At 42.8% G+C, this 22,211-nt stretch overlaps 1 protein-coding gene across 1 annotated transcript in view; it reads left to right on the top strand.

The window, feature by feature from the left end:
- The window catches only part of TRABD2B (TraB domain containing 2B), a 263,300-nt gene that overhangs the window by 209,862 nt on the left and 31,227 nt on the right, over positions 1-22,211 (top strand). Inside the window, exon 5 of the mRNA XM_039711862.1 lies at positions 10,133-10,223. Within this exon, the coding sequence (XP_039567796.1) occupies positions 10,133-10,223 (91 nt within the window). The remainder of the gene's footprint in view (positions 1-10,132; positions 10,224-22,211) is intronic.

Below are 22,211 nucleotides of genomic sequence, written 5' to 3'. Positions count from 1 at the left end.
AGGCTTGGAATCATGCCTGCTGCGGTGTGCTCCTCTGCATGGCAGAAGAGAAAGGGTTGAGTCCAAACTGGAGACCAGGTCATATCTCTTGTGCTCAGCAGGGATGTCTCAGCAAAAGCAGAGGGCATCAAGCAGGAGGAGGGGACGCATACCTGGGCACAGGTAACTCAGGGTCCATGAGCTCCCTGGAGGACTTGCTCTCAGCTGCTGATGGAGACCATCCTGCCTCCAGGTGTTGCACTGGTTGGGCAGCCTCCAGATGCCACCAGCGCTGCACTAATTAACCTGGAAGAAAAGGCCATTTCCAGGTTGGGGTGACACCTCACCTTATTCACAGCCTCATTTGTGAGCTTTTAGGGGTGTTTTTCTGCAACAACAGTGACATCCAGTGGCCAGCTGGATTTTTCTGTGAAAAGAACGAACCACAGTCAGTCTTAACAATGTGAAGTTTTTTTATAGATAAAGAAAATCCTGAGTAAGGAAGCTCAGTTTTGGTTTCCTTGAGCAGTTTTCTTTTTAAAAAGAGTCTGGTGAAATGGTTTCTGTTTTTCTATGTCCATGGGATAGAAAGCATTAATACTCTGCTCCAGCAAGGAGTTTTGTCCTGTGTCCATAAACTCCAGGGGGCTGGCAATTTGCTGAGGAATCACTCTCTTTTGTTTGATGCTAAGGCATCACCATGTTTTTCACTTATGAGACATCCACAATCCAAATAAACCACCAGGAAGGGGCTCCTGGAATAGATGAAGAAAGCAGTGTAGTCTGTAGAATAATTGACTGAGAGGTCAAAACCAGAAAGAACAAGCAAGGATCCGTGTCCTGCCAACTGGGAGCTTTGATTTGTGGTTTTCAAACTGCTTTTCAAACAGAAAATGACAGCTCATCTTGTAGTCTTTTGAATAAGTTTTGCAGATTCGGCAGACATTGCCCCCAAATAACTTTCCTGGAATGGTTTGATCTCACACTAGAGCAGAATAAAGTTCTGTTTAATTCGGTTTAGAGCTGCCTTGTGCAAACTAGAGGAACTGGGAGAAGCAGGTTCAAAGCAAACACAGTGAAGTTCAGTTTCACACCAGCCTTGATTACATTGTGGACACAGTATATTGTAGGAGTCAAATGCATCCATGAGGCCAAAAAAGGATGGACTCAAGAGTCATCTCACTACTGAGCCTGCAGACAGACCATGGCCCTCATCCTTATTACCTGCTAGGAGCCTTTGTCAAAGTCAAGCAAAGGTGCTGCATTTCATAACACTGGCTGTGTGCTGGAAGCAGATGAGGTCCCACATGGTCTGGTCCTTGCTGGGCCTTAGAGATGCCTCCACAAGTTCAGTGAGATACTCTGCTTGCAAAAAGCTGTCTTCCTGGCTGAGGACCTTTCCAAGGCCTGAAGTTGCCCTGAGCTCTGCCTCCACCAAGTCCTTGAGGTGTTTTAGTGCTGTGTTCACAGTTACCACCTTTGCAAAGAAGGCAGAAGCTAGGGAATCTGGTTTCTCCCCCCTGCCCTGAGCTGTGCCTGGCTTTGGCAAGCAGGTCCATGTGCATTCCAGACTGTTTGGGGATGGCTCAGGGGATTTGCAATGGGATATGAAACACTTCTCTCAGAGGCTGCTTGCCCTGCACTGGCTGTCCAGGGGCCGGCAGCAGCTTCCCTGGAAAGAGCTGATAACTGTGGTTCAGGTGGGAGAGGGGTGCCTACTTCAGCAAGGCTGTGCATGCACTAATAAGGCACCTTGGGTGCAAAAAGAGGCTGCATTTCCTCACCAGTTTCCTCATTGCTTGAGGCATTGGTGACAGCTGGCAAAGAATGTTAAGACAGTGCATTTCACACCAGACTGCCTGCACTTGGGGCATCTGATGGTCCCAGAGATGCCTCCAGCACCCTGGAAGACTCTTAGAGATGCTGGGTTTTCTCTAAGATTTTCCTCACACTCATCTCCTTTTCTTCTACTGCAGTGTTAGGGATGGTGAAGTTCCAAGTTTTTGTACATTGACCTTGTCCATTGGAGAGGGTCCCATGGAGGGACACCTCCAGTCACACCCTTGTGTAGAAAGGTATATTCCCAACAATATAGTTCAGTGAGGAGCATGCACCTTAAAAAAATAAAATAAACCAAAAACAATGAAAAAATAAAATCACATCTAGCCGTGGCATTCTGCTAAAGGGGAAAATGCCAATAACCATTCTCCATGCAGTATCTCAGACTGAGTAAGCCCTGCCTTTGCTCATAGTAAAACCTGGGGACAAAGTCAATCAAACTTCTGTTTCAGCCCTGCTGAAATAATTTTCCTCCTCCATATTTTTTGCCCTGGTAAGTTGATGCAGCTTGTACCAGCAAACACAACCAATACATTTTACAGAATAAACACTTCAAATATTCAGGCTTTGTTGTTTGACTCTCAAGGGATCCTGTGTTTTCTTTAAGAATATATGCTGAAATTGTCATCCTGTGTTGGACCTTCTCTCTGTGGAAAACTCCTCTAATGCCACATAAGTGAAGCAAGAATATGAAATACCCCAAATGGCCCTATAATCAACCCAAGCCCCAATCAACACAGCTCCCTGTACTGTGCAAACTCTGGCATGACAAGAGAGGTGGGGGACAGGGCAGGAAAGGGAATGATGGGGAAGAAGGATGGGCTGTGTGCCGTGCTCAGGAGCTTCTGGGCAGTAGCAGGGTGGCTTGGTGGGTCACCATGCCTGATATAGACTGAGGCTAAAGGAGCTCCTTAAGCTCACATGGTCAATGGAAAGAGACTTGCACAGAGAGCTCATGTTCTTCCCAAACCTAGAGTTTGAGATGTTGGAATTAATTGCTCTGTGGAGGTGCCATCCTCTCCAGTGAGACTCACTAGCACAGACCAGTCACTTCATTTGGAAATGTCTGAAGCAGCTACAAACTGCTGCTTCAGAGGAGATTCTTAGGAGGTGACCTCACTTTAGCTCTTGCCCGTGTTGTTTTTCTGAACCCAAGTGAAACAGCTGGTTTGTACTTGGAAGAAAATGGAGCTTTTTTTTTTCCTCCCCAGAAAAATCATTTTATTGTTTACCACATATGTTTAGAGCAAGTCTGCTAGGGAAAGTGCTCCAAGACTTCGAAGACAGCAGAGAACTGAGTTGCTGAGCTCACATTGTGGCAGTGCATTGAAACTGGAAACAGAGGGCTGTACCAGCAAGGAGCCAGCTCCAAACTGGTAAACTCTGTCCCTCTGTTGAGGAGTGTGCATTGCACTGCAGGGTGCTTCTGGAGAAGGATTTCCATGGTGTGAATGTGAGTACCTCAACAATAGCTCCATACCCTTAACAGAAGGGCTGCTCAGAAAGGAAGATCAGAAATGGAGAGACATTGGGGAGGTTTATTATACTTGGGGGCAGCAAGGAAATAGAAGTCTGTGGGAATCTGTCTGTCCTTCAGATTGAGATGCTCCAAGTATAGAATTGCACTGCAGATCTCCGAGACACCCCAGGGACACACAAATCTGTGCTCTATTAGCCTGGCGTCAATCTGGAATAACCCCCTCAACTTTTGGCCCCTCATCTCTCCATTCTCCCTCTGGCTACGGTGTGGCCTTTCTCCAGAGCTTGTTCTCCAAGTGCACTCGGGTGAGAGGGAAGAGAGGTGATTACATGCAAGAAAAGAATGAAGGGGAGCCCATGGGAGGATTGCTGGACGTTGGAAATGCTGCACGCTTTGGCTTCTTATGTGTTATTGCTCTGGTTCCCGTGACTGTCCAAAAGTGGCTATGAGTCAGTTCCTCACAACTGCATAGAATAACAACATCAAACGAGAGGGAAAATGATTTCTCCATCTGCTTGGAGAATGGGTGGCATGATGTAAGGAGTCTATGATGAAAGCCTGCTTTACAGGACCATTGCACGTGGCTTGTGCAAAGTAACTTTTAAGGCATGCTTTGGGCTTGGACACTCCTGCCAAATAGGGGAAGAGGAAAGCTCATTCCCTGCATCTCCAGCTCTCCTTCACAGCTTTTTGCATAATGCTGCAATTTCCAAGTGCAAAAGCGTGTCCTGAAGCAGAGCAAAAGCCAGCAACCTGGGGTGACAGACTTTTCTGGAAGGTGGGGCCTTTGATAGTCCCTTTCTCTTTGGAAAACCTACAGAGCTCTTGATTCAAACCTGAACACCAGCCTCTAGGAAGCTTTTGTTACATCTAGTCTGGTGTGGTAGGGCTGCATGTCTCATCCTCTGGTGTGGTATGGCTCACATTTCATACTAACTGGGCTAGGCTGGGTTCCTTCAAGCCATTTCGGGAAAATTCCTTCCCCTGTTAGATCCCCACAAGCATCAGTTTCATTCATATTATCAGTAAACTTTAAAATCCAAATATTCAGGCTGTCCTGACATCATACTCATGCCTAGATGCAGATCACCCACCTAATCCATTACCTGATGTCATTCCTTGATAAGACACTTCACATCAGAGGCTGGGGGAATCCTTCAGGTGCATCTAGATACAACTTACAAAAGCAATATCTGCTCAAATCCAGCATTGGCTTCTTGTCAAAGTGCGTTCAAGATACTTTTTCGAGACCATCCTTACCACTAGAGTGAGATTTCAAGGAAGTGGTTCAAGAACAAAGAGAGGCAATTGTCTGGTAGTGAGGGTCATCATGAGGAATGCTGAAGAACCTCCAATTTTTAATGCATGTTATTCATTAGCAAAGAAATATGTTGGACAAGGAGTGAAAGGGAATTAAAAATGTGGAGGGTTTATCCACAACACTGATTCCCCACCATGGGTCTCTGGAACCTGTGTCATGTCCAAAGAGAGTAATGTGGGATGGCATGTTGTTCCCACTAAATTCCTGCTGTTACCAGAGACCTCTGGGTCAGACTAGGATGCTATAGTGGAGAAATCATCAAGTTCAAATAAAAGTCATTGCCTGGAGTGTTTGCTGTAGCTCCTTACTACAGCCGCACCTTGACAAATTCATCTTTCAGCTTCCAAAATACTGAGCTTTGACCATTGTAGAATAAGAGGAATGGAGATGCAGTTTTAGAGGCAGCAGGCAAAGGGACCACAAAGTATTTACCCTGACTGTGAAGGGGCAGCTCTCAGCCCTTTGCCTTTTTCCCTACACTAATTCTTGCAAAGCCTTCCTACCATAAACACTGCGGTGCTGCCAAGGGGCTTGAGAATCAGCATCGAGGGAGAAGGAGGAATAGAGGCTGCCGCCTCCTGATTGCAGAGCAGCCCAAGGTCTAAATGGCAACAAAACGTTATACATAATGTCTGATTCACTGCGTGGAGAATGTAAAGAATTGAGACCTCCCGACACAGTTTACATTGGCCCTTTTTATGACTAATTGTGCAGAAAATAGCTCTGCTTGTAGTGTGCATGGAAACAGTTCAGATTTCTGCTGTGTGTCAGCTAATGGCTAGCAAGGCTTTTTTAGCACAACTTCAAAGGCTCTGGCAATGGAGGTCCTTTGTGAGGGAATTATCTCCTGCTCCTTTGTACCCCGTTATCCTTCTAAGCCATGGAACAAAGAATTGCGAAAAGAGTAGAAAAAGTAATTTGTAGTAGATCTCTAAACCTAGATAAAGTATATAACATTTGCTTAAAAACATTTTTTCTGCTTCTGTCATCAAAACGTGGTTATAATTTTTCTGTGTAGGAACACCCAAGTTCATGTAACTTTTGAGGGATGCAACCTGATGCTTAGGTTATTGATGAGGGTCACTAGGATGTCTGAAATGGAAAAGGAGAGCTTTAGTTTATGTGGTCAATTAGAAAATACATGGCTGTCAAGAGTTGGCTGAGAAGTGTCTTTCTCTCTGCCTCAGGATATTCCACTAAGAAAGGAAGAAAGTGCATTCTTTCAGCAGTGTGTTTGTGCATGGATGTGCTTTAAGGAAACCACGTGTATTTCACATATTTTTTACATGTTTTTTTGTTTAAAAAAACCCTAATTGATGGTTTATTCTTTCTTTCTTTCTTCCAGTGAAAAATGAAACTGTGGGGAGATAAGGAAACACATTACATGGATCTGCTTTCTGTAGTCCAATTAAAAATAAAAAAGCAAACCAGAAATGGAAGATCTGTGATTAATGTTAGCAGCCATGCTGTATAATGTGTTCCCCCACTGTCTCCAGATCCTTGTCTCGAAAAAACAAAATGTGAGTGAAAGGAGAATAATCTTGCCTCATCAAATTTAGTAAGAAGCCCCCTCTTAAGTGCAACAGCCATACTGACCACTGCACTGTGTTTGTGTTAGTGTTCAAACTACAAAATTACTGTGTATAGCACTGGGTCTTGTCCTCAAGCAAATCCCATGAGTATCTCCTTATCCTCAGAGGGTGGAAGAATTGCATCCACACCTGGGCATTTTTAATCTTAAACTGTTAGGGGTGGCTGCTTTGCATATCTCCATGCCCAAGTACAGACTTTCTCTTCAGGTCCCTATGTAGAAAATCTTTTATGTCTGCTTTCTCTCCTTTTCCACTTCCATGGATTTCCCAAGGCAGCTGATGTTCTGACCCCTCGGATCCACTTTTCATCAGCTGTCAAGATAAATTTGGTTAATACTGCAGGAATGGTTTATTCAGGTTTAGACTGAAGAGGGAATAGTGATGGAAATGCAAGATCATTCCCTTGCCTCTCTAACCTGTCTGATATATCTCTAGATGCACTAAATTTTTAGTAGTTATACACTCTTGAGGTTTTTCCCAGGCCAGGAAGAGAAATTTTTAAAATATTTAAGCAGAAGCATACATGCATACACACACACACACACACACACACACACACACATATATATATGAAGCTCATTTACTTCATGTCTATAAAAAATTAAATCCACTGATTTTATAAAGAATATGACAGTTACTGCATACTCTGTTTGCACATATGAGCAGCCAGAGGCAGTAATCTGATGTTTTTCACTGATGCTGAGCCTAATTGTCTCTAATATGCAGGTTATTTTGTTTTCATCACATAGGCTTGTCAGAGTATTCTGTTGTTAATATTTAACAAGTGAGTCCTTATCTCAAGTTTTGGGTGACTAGGGAGAGTTATTTTATGTAAGATATTTCGCACATAGAAGATTTTCCTGGATTTTAAAACTGGAAAGGATAATTATGATGGACTTCGTAACAGGAGGCAGGTCAAGAAAATTCTTCCAGGGATTTTTTAACCTTTCATGTTTCATGTTACCTACCTACACTGGACCTCTCCAGTGCCACCTTTTTCCTTAAACCTTCCTCTTCCACGTCTCTAATCCTGAAGAAGTCCTTGCCATGGGATAACATGGATCACTGTTGGCAAATGTCTGTGACTGCTGGTCGGAGCATGCAAAAATTCATGTTTTCAGTCACTAAAGGAGAACATGATTTCAGGTTGCTGGTGGTGTGCATGAGTTGGCTACAACAGCATTACCATGATGTAAAATGAACAGGTGGATACAAAAACAACCTTGATATGTGAATTCTGACTGGAGAGAGAAGTTAAGACAAATAGAAGTCAGAAATCTTCAATCAGGTGGAGAGGATGCATTTACAGGGCAAGCTGGTGATGAGATGGGTGATAACTTACCCGGATGTACATGGGATAATACAAGCAGATAAATTTTAAGCAGAGTCTAACGATTAAGTTTTGCAAAGACTTGCTCATGCCATCTCCTAGTAGTTGTTAAAGTTTTGGGCTCTGTTGACGTATGTGGAATGGAGAATTATTTGAAGGCCAACTCAAAGTTGGATTTTGGTTTTGATTTTTTTATTTCTTTTTATTTCTGTTCTCTTGGTTGAACTGGAGCATTGAAAATATTTTAGTATGTGTTGGATTGTGAATGTACAATGAAATAACTGTGATGTTTGCATGGATATTTGTAATTAAGATTTTAATTTATTTGTGAATGTGAAGTTGAGGGTTTTTTAATGGAAGCTGGCATTCCTTCTAGTTAGGAAAGGCAAAATTAGAAGAACAATCCCTGTTGCCCAGCAGATCACTAGATCACCAGTCCCAGCAGCTGGCAGCTTTCAGCATGGTATCCACACAGAGGGCAGGAATGGGAAGTCCAGGAAGTGTCATCTTTTGGTCTTCATCCATCACTTGAAGGGACTTGCAGGCTCTACTGAAGAGCTGCCATTGTTGACAGATCTGCCACTGTGTGGATGAGGAGTCGGAGCTTTTGCATAGTTACTTTTTTTCCCTGAGTTTAAAAGAGTTAAAATTGGTTTCTCTTATGCTGTCATCTTGTCAAAGATTTGCTGGATTCAGGACAATTATTTACATTAAGAAATCTTTTGGCATTTAAGATTCTGGCTCAGGGAAAATAAACTGGACTCGGAAACGTCTCGGACTCTGATACCTTTGACTTTGGCTCCTCAATGTCACTTTGCCAGTGACAGAATGGGGACCTTTGTTTGCTTTGGCCACTGCATAAAAAAACAGGATATGATCAAATCCAGTTAATCATTCACAAATGTCTCATTTCTTGAATCTCTGAGGGTGTATAACACATTTTTGGGACTGTTCTTTGCTGCTTTGGCTTTTGTTATAAGTGAGTTAGAAAGGGGAAAATCAAATTTTGAGTTTTCTTAAAAGGAAGTAGAGGAATCCTGGAACACACTAGGGCTCTGCAAATGTACGTTTAATCATTTAAAGAAATGTCTTTTGGCTAAAAGCTCTTACCAGCGCTTGCAAGTTGCACTCAAAGCCATACAGCTACATCGTTCCAACAACTGAGGCGAGTTAGCGTCCTTGTTGGCAGAGGGAGCAGAGGGAAGCAGGCTGAGCAGATCCTGGGGGATGAATGCTCTCAAATTCATCAGGACTTCGTGCAGGATGGGTGAAGAATCACAGGGGTGACTCTGCTGGTGGCTGCACCAGCTCCTTGCATGGCAGTGTCCTCGGAGCGGGGCTCAGGCACCTCTTGCCTGCCTTGGTTTTTTCAGTGCTAACCATTTGGTTCTGCTGTGGAGCCAGGCAGTCAAAAACATCTCCTGCAAACACTTTCACTGTGCTTCAGGCAAGCACATGCTCTCCAAGCAGCAGCAGCAAACCAGAGTGAGTTCTTACACCCCACAGCATAGTGGAACTCCCTTCTCCAGGATGCCACAGGCACGTGGAGGCTTGGGCACATTCCTGGTGAATTGATCTGTTCAGAGCTGGCAGTGAGGTGCAATGACCTGGCTGTAAATGGGGGTCACCCGGCCCTGCAGAGCTGGGAGTTAATGGATATAATGGAGGAGAATTGTTCTGTTCTTCCTCCATGTCACTCATGGCTGTAGTTGGAGACAGATTGCAGTGCCATGTGGATTTTAATAAATCTGTTTGTGGACTTTTTGCTCCCTTACTTTATATATCCAACCCATCCTGCAAACAGTGTGGGACTCTGACAATAAGTTGAAAGCTTTGGCTGGATTACACTCTCTTATTGAGTCTGTGCCCAAAGCCCTCTGAGGGCTCCCATTGACTCCGGTGGGATTTGGTTCAGATTTCAAGTATATGGCACCCCCTTAAGTAAACTCTTTCACGGCCTGTACACACTGCAATACTTACTGAGCTCCTTGTTACTTCTGTGAATAGGAATGTGACCTTTACACTTCTAACAAAGAGCCCTGAATTACAGGACTAAATCTTCATGTTTTGGGAGAGATAAGGTTACCATCCCAGCTCCTCCCAGCCCCACTGTGCAGGTGGCTGAATGGCTGATGTTCCTGAATCACTGTGGTTTCAGTCAGACAAGTGCTGAACATGCATTACAGCAGCTTGAGTCTCTTCATTAGCAGATGTTCATGAGCAGTGATGGTCAGGGTTGTAAGTTGTTCCATTTCAAACATCAAAGCCCTCAAAATATCCTTTTGCCACTGCAGGGTCATTCTGATCTCCATGTTGGAAAATTATTTAATCAGTGTGCATCCTAAAAATGGTCACAGTGCAAGGCAAGACTAGCAATCCATCTAGGTTCCTATTATACACCCAGTCCCTTGGCCATGTGAGGGGAGGGAGGGATAAATGAGATGGGAAAAGAAAGTGTTTGGGCTGTATGCTGTCCCTCTGGTCTAGTTTTTGGTACCCTTGATTCCCAAAGCTGCTGTTCCAACAGGAGAAACTCAAGTGAGTGATAGTAGTAGTTTGATTGACAGTGCTATTTTCTACCTGTATTTTAGGTCACTTCCTGGGTAACAACACTGTGATTGATGTACTGAGACAAGCAGGATTTGAAGTGGAGCACACCCCTCCTGGACAACCAATTGGAAAGTAAGCAGCTGCCCACAGTATATTAATCACTTTCTCTCCTTTTTTCTCTCCCTTTTTCTGTGACTAAGCAAGATTATTGCATTAGTATAGGAGGTGGGTGAGGAACCTCCCTTTCCCTCCCAATTTCCAGACAAAAAGTGCATTGTAAAGCATCCATTGTGTGAGTTTGGAAACATATGGAGCCTGAATGGCTGGTGTTTTTGTGGGTTTTTTCCACTTGGGGACATTATTTATATCACAGCTGCTTCATTATACCAGCTCAGAAGTGCCATGGTTTCTTTAAAGAAACATTTCATTCAGCTCATTTTCCCTCAGAGCTGTTTTTCCTTTCGCTCTCTGTGGGGTTTTCGTTGCTTCTCCATTGCAGACCTCTGTGTCAGGCTGCTGTTCTTCAGGTGGAATTTCAGTTTTTTCCTGAAGGACCACATTTAATGTAGCAGAGGCATCATTGAAAATGTGTTGGGCAGGTAGAGAGCAATTCAGTATTCCCTGAGCATCTCCATATATCTGGTCAGGTAAAGCAGGGAAGAAGGACTGATCAATAGGCTCTTGGCAATCTTCATTAGTGTAAAATAAAACATGGCACAGAATTGTCCTTAGCTGGTGAAACAGACTTCCTTCATCCTGCAGATTTTCTTTTTCCTGGCCATTTAAATGAGGTCTCTGTCTGAAGAAATCACAGACAACAAAACCGTGAGGGCTGGTGAGAGACCATCTAGCTTTGCAAAATCAGCCTTTCCCCTACATTCTGCAGATAAAATTTGGCCAAGGCTACTCTGTCATAGGATTGTTATCCTCATTAGGAGAAAGTGTTAGCAGCATGCTCCTGTCCCTGGTGGGCAGGCATGACCATGGTCCAAAACTGAGGTGAGTCTCAGTGAGGAGGATTAATGGCAGAGGTAGTAGACCATGTCTGAAAAAGCTGTGTGTAATCTAGTTGGAAAATCTGGCTGATCTAACCTTGTTTGGGAAACATCCGCAGTGATTCATATAGAATATAATATGGCTCAACTGTACATAAGTGTTCTTTGACAGAGCATTTATCCAAAATGCTTCTTGGAGTCTGTTGAGCCATAAAAGCATCGTCTTAAATAACAATGGGGGAAAGAGGAAGAAAAGGCTGTTAAACACCACCAGTAAGAGCATATATTCAGAAGAGATTTAAGAAGCACTTTGGCAGGGGTAGAAAAGTCAACATGGTGCAGGGAAGAGCAGTAAACACTATAGCAGTCTGGAGCTGGAAATTTTTTTACTAAAACCAACAAAAAAAAAAAAAAAGGCAAAACAGAAAAACCAAGCAAACTATAGCAGAACAGCCAAGGTGTACCATTCCTAGGCTTCTGACAAAGAAATTTTCCACTCAGGGAAGCAGACACTTTCTTCAGCAATTTTCATTTAGTTCAAAGTATCATCTTCCCATGAAAAGTGTTTCAACTGGAAATTGTGAAACTATTAATTTATTGGCTGCTGCAAGCCTTTGAGAAGAACTAAAGATGCAGTAGTGTGAGAGAAGTCCAAGAATAGTCTCTGCTCTCTGGTGTTAGGCTATGTCTGTACACATCATCACAGACTTGAAATAAAGGATGGGGCAGGAAACTTGACTCAAAGCCAGTGCTTAATGTTGACTTATTTGCAGAGTGGGGCACCTCTGTGTGCACATTCCCCTACCTTGGCGGCAGTGTCTCCTGTTCATGATGTCTTCCCTAAAATTCTCAATTCCTGGGGGAAATGCCTGTGAAAGCAAGAGGGTTTGGACTCTGCCTAGATCAATGTGTGTGTCCTCAGCTGAATGGTCCCACACTGCGTAACTTTTGTTCTGTTCTGTAACTTTCATGTTGGGCAGGTTTGCCTGGACTAGAACCTTTATTCCAGCAGGGTCTGCTCTGAACACTGAACATACAAAACTTCATTAAAGTGTAAATGGTTGTGCAGGAATACTGGGTGGAGTCAAGAGAGAACACATGGTTGCCCCCCCCATAAGGATTAGATGCTCTGTGAGTTTTCCTGTGGTCTGATGATAAGGTAGATCTGCCAGTTCTAGACGAGAATAAAGAAAGAAAAATAAATTGCATGGCAAAAAAGTCCAGAGTTGCCACTAGACTGAATTACTCAAGGTGCAGAAGCAGCAGAAAACGATAGAAATTGTGAATAAAGAGCATTTAAATATATTCACAAGGAACAGCTTTCTGCCTTTAGAAGAAAAAAAGACTTTGAAAACTGCACATCAGGGACTGTATTGTCATTTTTCTGTAACTGGGACTGTAGCTATCAGAAGTGCTTGGGGCTCCCCCTCAGAAATGAGGAGGCTGCTGCAAACCATTTTGTCTCTTTTTTTTATGGAATAGCTTGTATTTTATGATTTCTGGGTGAGCTCCAAAAGGCAGTCTAGCCAAACAGAGTACAGCATCGCAATAGCACGACAACTTAATAGTTATTGTGTTGTTTGTGTTTATGTTATATTGTCATGTTGCTGTAATTGAGAGTCTTGAGGAACCTTGCATTTTTGTCTAGCCGTCTTTTTTTTACTCTTCTCTTTCCTTTTTAAAAGATTTAATAAAAACAATTGAAAGGCCCAGAAGAGGAACAATTTTGCTATAGTGACTGTAGTAACAAAATATATACATCGAATAAACAAATAGAGGCTCAACAAATTTTGAGCTGCTTGCAAAGCAGAAATTGTTTTGCAGATTACAGAGGTTGCAGAGGTGCAGGTGTTTTCATCTTGATTCTTATGGAGCCATACATAAGAATAATAATAGGAGTATTTCTTTGTGCTCTAGCCCAAAAGTGACATTTCTGCTTTACTTCCAAATAAGTTGTATAAGGGAGTCAAGCCCACTTCATTGCATTCTGGCATTGACAATTGAAAAATTGGATCGTGTTCAAGGAAGATCAGCTGGATTCTAATGTGGAGTTTGGGGGGGTGGACAGCACATGGAAAAAATGCAAGGGCTGAGAAAAAAAACTGAAGCAGCTGGATGCTTATGTTTTAGCAAAGGGAATTGAAAAAAAAAGTGTTGTGGACAGACTTTATGCAGAAGAATGAAGAGGAACAGTTTGAGCTGGCACATAGGAATGTTTGAAAGTATATCAGATTGAATTTGAGGATGATTTTGGATTAATATCAATGATTCCTTAACAGTGATTTGCAGGACAATCTTTCTCAGGTTAAGTAAGAAGCCCCATTATATGAAAGTAACTTCAGGAAAACACTCATGCTATGTCCTCCTTACTACCAGTACTGTTTTGCCAAAAAAGAAAATGGTAATTTTCTTTAATCTCTCTGTTCCCAAAACAGTATGATTATTACTATTATTGACATGATTAGTAGTCTGATCTTTCTTGTTCAATAATAATTCAGCAGCATTACCATAAATAGGTGGAGTATAGTCTGATATGATATTTAAATTCTGCTATCCATTTTGGTTTTAGAAAGGACAAGAGAATCCCTTTTGTAGAAAATAACTAGCACTGTTCCTATGTATCAGAAAAAGAAAAGCCTTGGGAAGTGTGAAAGAGGACAAAGACCAAACCTGTTTATGCTTTCAGTTGCATATTGACTGGGTAAAGCCAGAAGATTGTTGGCTTCCTCTGTCCAAAATGCTAAGCTTGGGTTGTGAAATGGCTGCTCTTTAAGCCAACCAAACTGAATACCTAGAGTCTCACATTTCTGTTGTCTAGTGACAAGCACAAATTTGAGCCAAATCCTCCCTTTCCTAAGGTAGTGGGGAAAAATAAAGTGAGATCTTGTCTGGCTGGAAGAGATAGCCAAGACATAGAGGGGTCTGATGGCTCCAGAATCAGTGAACTAGCAAAGAAAAGTTTATATAAAGTACATTTAGCTGGTGTGGAGCTATTTGGGAACTCTTACTGACTGGGTTTCTGAAATCTTCTGGCTCCTCCTGTTGATCTGCCTGATGGCCCAGTGTTGACCTTCCTGTGCCTCTTCCAGAATTCCACCAAGCTGACTATTGAAAACACCTTCTGTAAAGCTCAATCCCTTTCTGTAAAAGAATCCCTGTTCTATTCATCATGCAGAACAATGCCATAAACACTTGAGAACTTATTCTCACATTGGCTTAATTTGTTCATTTTGTTGCCTGAGGGAAGTGTCCTGAATCTGTTTGCGTGACAGCCTTCAGCAGTGTTCATATTTGCTTCTTATTTTGCTGGCTGTCATCCTTGTCCCCAGATACAGGCATTGGAAAATTAGTGACTGAATCAATATCTCATTGGTTTGCCCTGAGATAAGAAAGGCAAGTTTGTTTTGTTGGGGGGTTTTTGTGGAGTTCTGCCAACTGGCTGTCCTCTGTCCTCTCTGTCTTCAGAAAACAGAGCTGCATGCTTGGGCTTGGGAGAGAGGAGGAGATGGGAGAAAGTCCCCCCTTAGATGGATTCCAGTGGCTTGAGTAGATAAAGGGCCACAGCTGCTTCACATTTAACTGGAAACAGCCAAACTGCAAGATCAATCCAGGAAGCACCTGTGTCCATGATGACTCTACTGTTGCTGGGTTCTCAGAATCAGCTCTGACCTTTTGCCATGTGCCAAGCCCTGATGTGCTGCACACCATCCTCTTGGCCAGAAGAACATGTAGCAGTGCTCATTTTTATCAGGCTCTCTCCAAGGATGGGATCAGTGCTGCCTTCTTTCAGAATCAGGGAATTCAGGATGAATCAAAGAATTCTGCACAAGTTTTTATGTCTGCTTATCTGAAAGTTTGAGAGTTTATTGTAAACTCTCAGAGCTCTGCTGGACAGATTAATTACCCTTGCTCTTTCTGTTTGCACTTCCTGTCCCAGTTGAAGCAATGTGTCTTTGCTGTTGTAACTTACTCCTGTCCTTCTGTCTGAAGCAAAGAGCTTCCTCCCTCCCTTCTCAATAGCATCCTACAGGTGTGGCCCTGGCTCTGCTCCTCATCGTTGTCTCAGGGTGAAAGTCTCTGCTCCCCAGGGAATGCTCTCTCCTTCCCTGTGGGCTGAAAGCACACGCCCTCCACACAGTGATGCAGCCATTTCACTCCATCAAGATTCCAAATCCTCTCAAGGTGATGGACAGAATTGGGAAAAATGTTTGACATAACATTTCCCTCGGCCCCAGTTTGGTAAACCCAGTTTAGGAGATCTCAGAAAATTACAGATGCCCTCATAACTCTCAGGAATCTCCCAGTACTTGCCAAGTTCCTTGGGATGCCTACAGAGCTCCAGCTTTCTGGTGCCCGCTGGTCAGGGTTGCTCCACTCTGCATAGCTCTTAATATTTGGGATGTGTTAGGGAGAATGTTAAAGTTGGTGTGAAATAAGTAGAAGTTCATTTAGAAAATATGTAAGTGGAAAAAAATATTACAAGAGCTGTGACACTTTAATTGGAAATAACCAAATTAATTGAGAAAAAAAGAACTGAGAAAGGTAGACTCTGGATCCCATCACTTCTGATACAGGGAAAAATACACCCTTTTTTTATGTGAGTGGAATAATCTCCCTTTTGGGATGTGGCAGTTCTTCTTAAACCTCTTGTAAACCTTTGGATCTTTCACTCGATCTGAGCCTGAGGATCATACTCCCATCCCCTCCCTGAGAAGAAAAGTGAATTCATTATTTAGGGGGGTTCTCTGACAGCATAATTTACAGTAAGAGGTGCATAGGGATTAAATGGGGTTCATCTGCATGCATTGGTGAATTTATTGCCTCATCTAACATTGGAGAATATGACTATTCATTGCTTAAAATACTTAGCCATGAAAATAGGCACATTACATTTTCATGTTCCTGTGTGCCTTTAAAATATCCTCCTTTGCAATTTAATTGTCACTGTGTCTGCCTTACAGCCACAAAGCCTGAGCCAGCCAAAGTAACTCTTAGGGGGAAAAACATGGAAGAAGGTGTCCAAAACATGGTAGAGAAGCAAAGTCAATTTACAAATTCTCAGCCATAGAAATTTAATTATCCTGTCACTTCCTGAGCAACACATTACTTAGGGACAGTGTCTCTGCATGTCCTTTAGGCCACCTTTAGACACTGAACACCTTCTGAGAGAATGGAATTTAGCAACTTGCCACAAAAAAAAAAAGTCTGGGAAAGAACAAGATAGTCCGTGGTGTTGGAGTAAGAATACAGAACAGAACTTCTCAGGAATTTCATGCTTGACTAGTTCTCCCAGTGGGACATTCACTTTGCTGTATAATCAGATTTTATCCTCAGTAAAATTTCTGGTTTCTTTTGAAAAAATTGTTTCATATTCCATATAATTCTGTTCCTTGGGAAGGGGGCCTCTGGAGAAACCTGGGCTTGCTTCTTTTTGCTCCAGGGCAGCTTGCTTGCTGAGCTGTCCTGAAGCCAGTGCTAAGGTTTCTAGGGTTTTTTGCTGATCTGCAGCCTATCAGTTTTAGGAGATCTGTATCTCATACTCCATAAACTCTCTAATAGTAAACTTACAGAGCCTTGGAGACTTCAAAAGTTCAGAGTTAGTTCTTACCTTATTTCCTAGCCAAATTTCAGCGTTCTTGTTTCCACAGGAGAAGCTGATTTTTCATCCTTTTTCTGCTTCCAGCCAACTCTAACGCAGATCTTTTCACCTCAGGTCATGAGTATGAGATGAAAATTTTGGTTTATAGTTATTAGAGATAAAGCTGATCCAACTTGCGCTGAAGTTGTTGGCTTCCATCAGTGCCAGTAGCTTTTTTAGAGGTTATTGTTAATATGAGATGGTTGCTGATCCTCTCCCATCTTCGGTTGTGAGGAGCCATGAGGGAACTGGTGGAAAACTCAGAGTATGTTCACACAGTTGTGCAGATGCCTTCTATAGTCCAAGTAAAAAGACTGGCTTTTCCAGAGCAGTGCTCATGGGCATCTTCAGACAACTGGCCCAGCTCACTTGCAGGAGGTGTCTGGCTGGTTTTAGGTGGCTAATCAAGGTTTAGATGTTTAGTCATTCTGTGAGATGTGTCATTAAGCTCATTTAAGCCTTTGGAAAAACTGCACCATCATCTCCCCATCACTGTATTGAAACAGTGAGGTTGTGTGACTTTGTTTGTGTGTTCAGCCTGCACTTGTCCTGTGGATTGATGGCCTCCACCCCGGGTGACATCAATCTGGGCTGAAGTGCAGCTGCACTTTGTAACAGCTCAAGGGGCACAAAGGTATCAAGTGGTATTGTGTGCTTGGAAAGATGTCGTTTATCTGAGGAAGTTTGTGGTCTGTTTGCTGTCACTCTGTCTTTGCAGTGCCGACTTCCCTTACCTTCACTATCACGTTGTCAGGCAAAGAGACCTCACACATTAGGACAGAGAGCTTTTCCACATCCAGAGCTGACTTCTTTTCCTTCAGCAAGAGGTCTGTGGGCTGTGCTGCAATCGATAGAGCTGCTTGATTCAGCATGAGTATAGTAATTTAGCTTTCAGGAAGCTGTTTACAATGCATAAGTTCCTAAAAAAGGAACAGAAAGCAAGGAAGTCAATGACTTTTCTCACTGACACTTTTACCTAAGGTTCCTTCAATAACAGTTTCTTAGAAAAAAACAGTCAAAGATACAGTGTACTACAGAGAATTTTGCTGAGAAGTATGCATTTCATCTTTCATTAGTGATCAGGTGCTCATAAGGACATTGTTTGGACTTCAAATGGGCTTAGAAGCCCTCCAGAACACTATGATGTGACAGCATGACCAAATGACTCCCTGTAGGTGGATCTTTTTGTGGCAAGCTGTGAAATTTACTGAAACCTTTTTGAATTGCCCCCACAAGTAGAAAGTCACTCTAATGTACATATGAGGGTGGGGTGATTTTGTGTAATTTCTTGCCCATTTTGATGCTAAATAGTCTCACTTTTAATAACTCATGGTATCTCAGCCACACCAGGTGACTTCATGCTGGCCACAACCCAGCTTTGGTTCCTGAATGACTGTGTGGGTGTCCCTTTGGGAGAATATGGTGAAGAGTCAGGCTGAGATCCATGTATGTCAGCCCCTCCTGGCCTAGTTAGGTGCTAGTAGAAGGAGCAGGAATGCCAAAAGGAATAAGTTCTTACAGCAGTAAATTAAGGATGGTAAATTTATAAAGCACTTGTCACAGTAAATGCCTTAGAAGCCAGAATGCATTTTTGTGTCATGATCATTGAATCATTTTTATGAGAAGTCAAAGTAAATTCATATGCAATCTGTAAAGTTTGTAGAGAGTTTAATTCATCCAGGAAATCATGTGTTGAGAATACAGTACCCAGATCCAGATCAGATATACTTCAGAGAAGCATTTAGGTTTTAAAATCCTACCTCAAGCTAAACTGATCTCCAAAGTCTTAGGAGTTTCACCCTTCTCTGGACCTCATGCTCCATGCAAGTGAACATCATGCCAATGTGTTTCCCATTTCCTGGGGATTAAACTGCTGTGTTTGATGACTCAGGACTTTCCAAGGAAGCAGCTCAGTCACTCATTCTGTCTGAAGTGGCCTCAGGTACTTCAGAGGACATGTTTTCTCTTCCATAGTGATTCATGATTTCAGAGCAGAAGATCAGTTCTCTGTCTTTTCTTCCCACAAAGTTAATTAATAAAAAAAAATTTCTATTAGTGAGTGTTGAAAGATTTTGGTTTCCCACCCATACTCCCAAATGCTCTACATTCCAGGAAGAATGAAAAATGGACCTATGAACAGAAACAGGAGGGAGGAAAAATGGATCAGATGCTGTAGATGGATGTAGGTACAATTGCTGTCAAGTGATATGGTGGAAGAACTTCCAGAATAAAGACGGTTTCTTGCAGTTATTATTGCTGAGAACACACCACCACAGTAATCCAGTTTTGGGATTGATAGGTGCAAATTTGGAAAGTTTGGGGCACAGGGAGTGTCTGGCAGAAACTGAACTGTATGCATCTGTGCACTGACCTCTTGCTTAGGTGGACAGCTACACGTGATGCAGTTGTTCTGCTTCTGAAACCTGGATCTTCTGCCACTGTCTGAGGCTCTTGTTGCTCAGGAGAAGCACCTGGAAGATTCAGCTCCTCATGGCCACTATGGACCCAGCTGTGCCCATCTGTCTGCCCATAGTACAGAACTTTTTATCAGCAACAAGAATTAATTGTAAATTTACACCCACCATGTTCGTAACTTTAGTCACTTCAGCAAGAAAACAATTGGTTGTCACTTCAGCAAGAAAACATTTGGTCCTAGTGGGAGCCAGAGTTGACAGAAGGACTAAATTTGAGATATCGTCTGTTCTTACTGCTTTATGGGACATCAGAGCAGCTCACAATTCCATAGTGCCCCTCTCTGTTGGTGGCAGCTTGCAGAGGAAAAGACCCAATTTGGTGCTCTCATTTGTGAGAAAGAGCACACTGAAGTCTTTCTCCATTGATTTCCAGCTCAGGAATAGTAACATTTCCCTGCTGACCTGTAGCACTTCAGCAGCAAAGTCATAGACAGGCTCCAAGTGCTTTAGTACCCAGTGCCCTGTCTGGCAACTAGATTTGCATCTGCTGTCATATGACCCCAGCTTCACATTTCCAAATTACTCATGCAAAAATGAAGGCAGTCCCAGAAATTCCTCTGTCGGGACAGCCCATCCCTGTTTATGTTTGAAGGGCCGATACCAATCTGGAGTCCCCAGTGATCAAAGTGCACGTTCAGAGATGAGCCTCGTGTTGTGTTTGAAGTGAGCACAGCACTTGGAAACAAGGATGAGGCAGGAATAAATCAGGATGAAGGATGAGGGGCATTACCTACTTTACATTAAATCCTTGCTGGAAAGATGTGGCTAGCGTTCCAAAGTTTTCCTTGGAGAGTGCTTGGAAGTTGCACACCAGCCTATTTGTGGAAAGCTGAACAGTTTCCTATTGTCCGTGATGTGAAACACTTCCCAGATAAACACTTTTCCCCTCCACTGAAGAAAAACTATAAAGCCTCGGCAGAGTTGCTGGTTTCTGTTGGCATTGAGCTCTGTTAAAGGCTATAGTTTATATCCATGCCAGAGTCATTAAGGAAAGGTTCCATTATTGAGTGAAACTGGGATAATCTTCAAGGATTTAATAATGTTTTGCACCCACATCTTTGTGTCTCTGGGTTCATTATACCCCTGGAATGTAAATCCCAATCCACAGTGGATAAACATGGATCTCAAATACTTTTGTGGTATTGTCTTCTCCTGATTTCTGAAAGGGAAAGAAAACATTGCTGGAAATAAACTCACTGGAGTTGTTTAGCCTAGAGAAGAGGAGGCTCACGGGGGAACTTTTCGCTTTCTACAGCTACCTGAAAGGGTTTTACTGAGGTGAGAGTTGGTCTGTTATCCAAAACAACAAGCAGTAGGAGAACAAGAAAGGACCTCAAGTTGTGCCAGAGAGGTTTAGATTGGATATTAGGAAAAATTTCTTCACAGAAGATGCTGCCATGCATTGGAACAGGGTACCAGGGAAGTGGTAGAATCACCATCCCTAAAGGGATTTAAAGGGCATGTACATGTGGCACTTGGGGACATGGTTTAGAGGTGAAAATCGCTGTGCTGGGTTAATAGTTGGACTCAATAATCTCAAAGGTCTTTTCCAACCTAAACAATTCTGTGATTCCACAAAGAGAGCAGTAAATCTCTGCTGCTGTAGAGGGTTTAGGTTGAAACATTGCCTGCATTTGTGGCATTTTAAGTAATTTTAAGGAATTATTCCTGACACCCACAGAGTCAAGGCATCATATTCCATCACAAGGAAGATCCAGAAGTCCCTCCATGAACTTTGGAGAGACCAAGCTGATTTTTGAAATCAGCTGATTTTTGAAATCGTCAGTGCTAAGAACCAAGGCTGTATAACACCTTGGGATAATACTGGTGGTGGCTTGGTCCAAGTCCGTGGGTGTTTCTCACTCTGCTTTCTCTTGTCCTGGGAGGTCTGAAGGACCTGACTCCAGTTTTGTTTTGCAGCGTGCCTCCATCCTTCCTCCATAGTGCCCTTAGGCTGAAGACCTTTTCCCACAAGCAGCATGTGGTTCCACTGGTTGACCTACAGTCAGTGAATGCAGTAGATACAGATTCACTTTTTGCCACCTTTTTATCAAAACAAACCTTGCTTTGAGTTTGTGACAAAGGAATCATCTTTCTTCCCTAGAGGAATGGGGTTTCTTGCTAATGTTAAATGGTGATTTTGCACTTGTATCAAATTTGTATGTAGATTAAGTTTTAGGTGGGGATTGCAGCTTGCGCTGACATTTACCAGGCACTGAGGTTTTAAATCGCTGAGGCAATTTTAGAAACATTTCCCTTAAGGAGAAAGGACATAGACTTGAAAGAAAGCAGAGGTAACAAGGGTTTCATTTGTTTGTTTCACCAATGCAGCCATGAATTTAGGGCAATTTCTATGTATTTCAGCATTCATACTGATTGCAGTCATTGCTGAATGACTCATGTCAGAGAAAGGCATCAATTGAAATCCACAGACAACCAGAAGTGGTTTAAATGAGGTGATGTATCTGGAGACTGATTTTTTTTCTTTCTTCTTTCACTACTGGGGTGCACTGTTCCACTTGCTTCCTTCTTTACCTTTCCTGCCTTTCCAAGAAGCCCTGGTCAGTCTGCGAACAACAGACCTGATGAGGTCTAGGAGTCCTATAGGTTCAACTGTGGTGTATAGAAAAAGGCTTTCCTCATGAAGCCTGACTCCATCACTCTTATTTTCACTTAAATTAGGGCATACACTCTTTTTTGATCTTTATCCTTTTTTGATCTGTATGCTACTTGGGATATTCAGTTCTGACTGCCTGTCAGATGAATTCTTACTAGAAAAGGAAGGCAACAGAGGGGCAGAGGAGCCTCCCCTTCTATTCAGAATTGACAGGCTTGTGGGGCAGCCCCAAGCACTCAGTCTCATTGCAGAGAGAGAGCCAGAGGAGTCATCCTGCAGTTTTAATTAAAACATCTCACGTGGGCATTATTTCAACAGCATTGACTTTGCTGCAGTTTGAGCTGTATTACAGCACCACCTCATGAGAAGTCCTGGTTTGGTCACTCTCAGTGTTCA

The sequence above is a fragment of the Passer montanus genome, unplaced genomic scaffold, assembly GCF_014805655.1.
Source record: "Passer montanus isolate IOZ18808 unplaced genomic scaffold, ASM1480565v1 scaffold25, whole genome shotgun sequence".
Lineage (NCBI taxonomy): Eukaryota > Metazoa > Chordata > Aves > Passeriformes > Passeridae > Passer > Passer montanus.
This window is presented reverse-complemented; position numbering and strand designations above follow the sequence as displayed.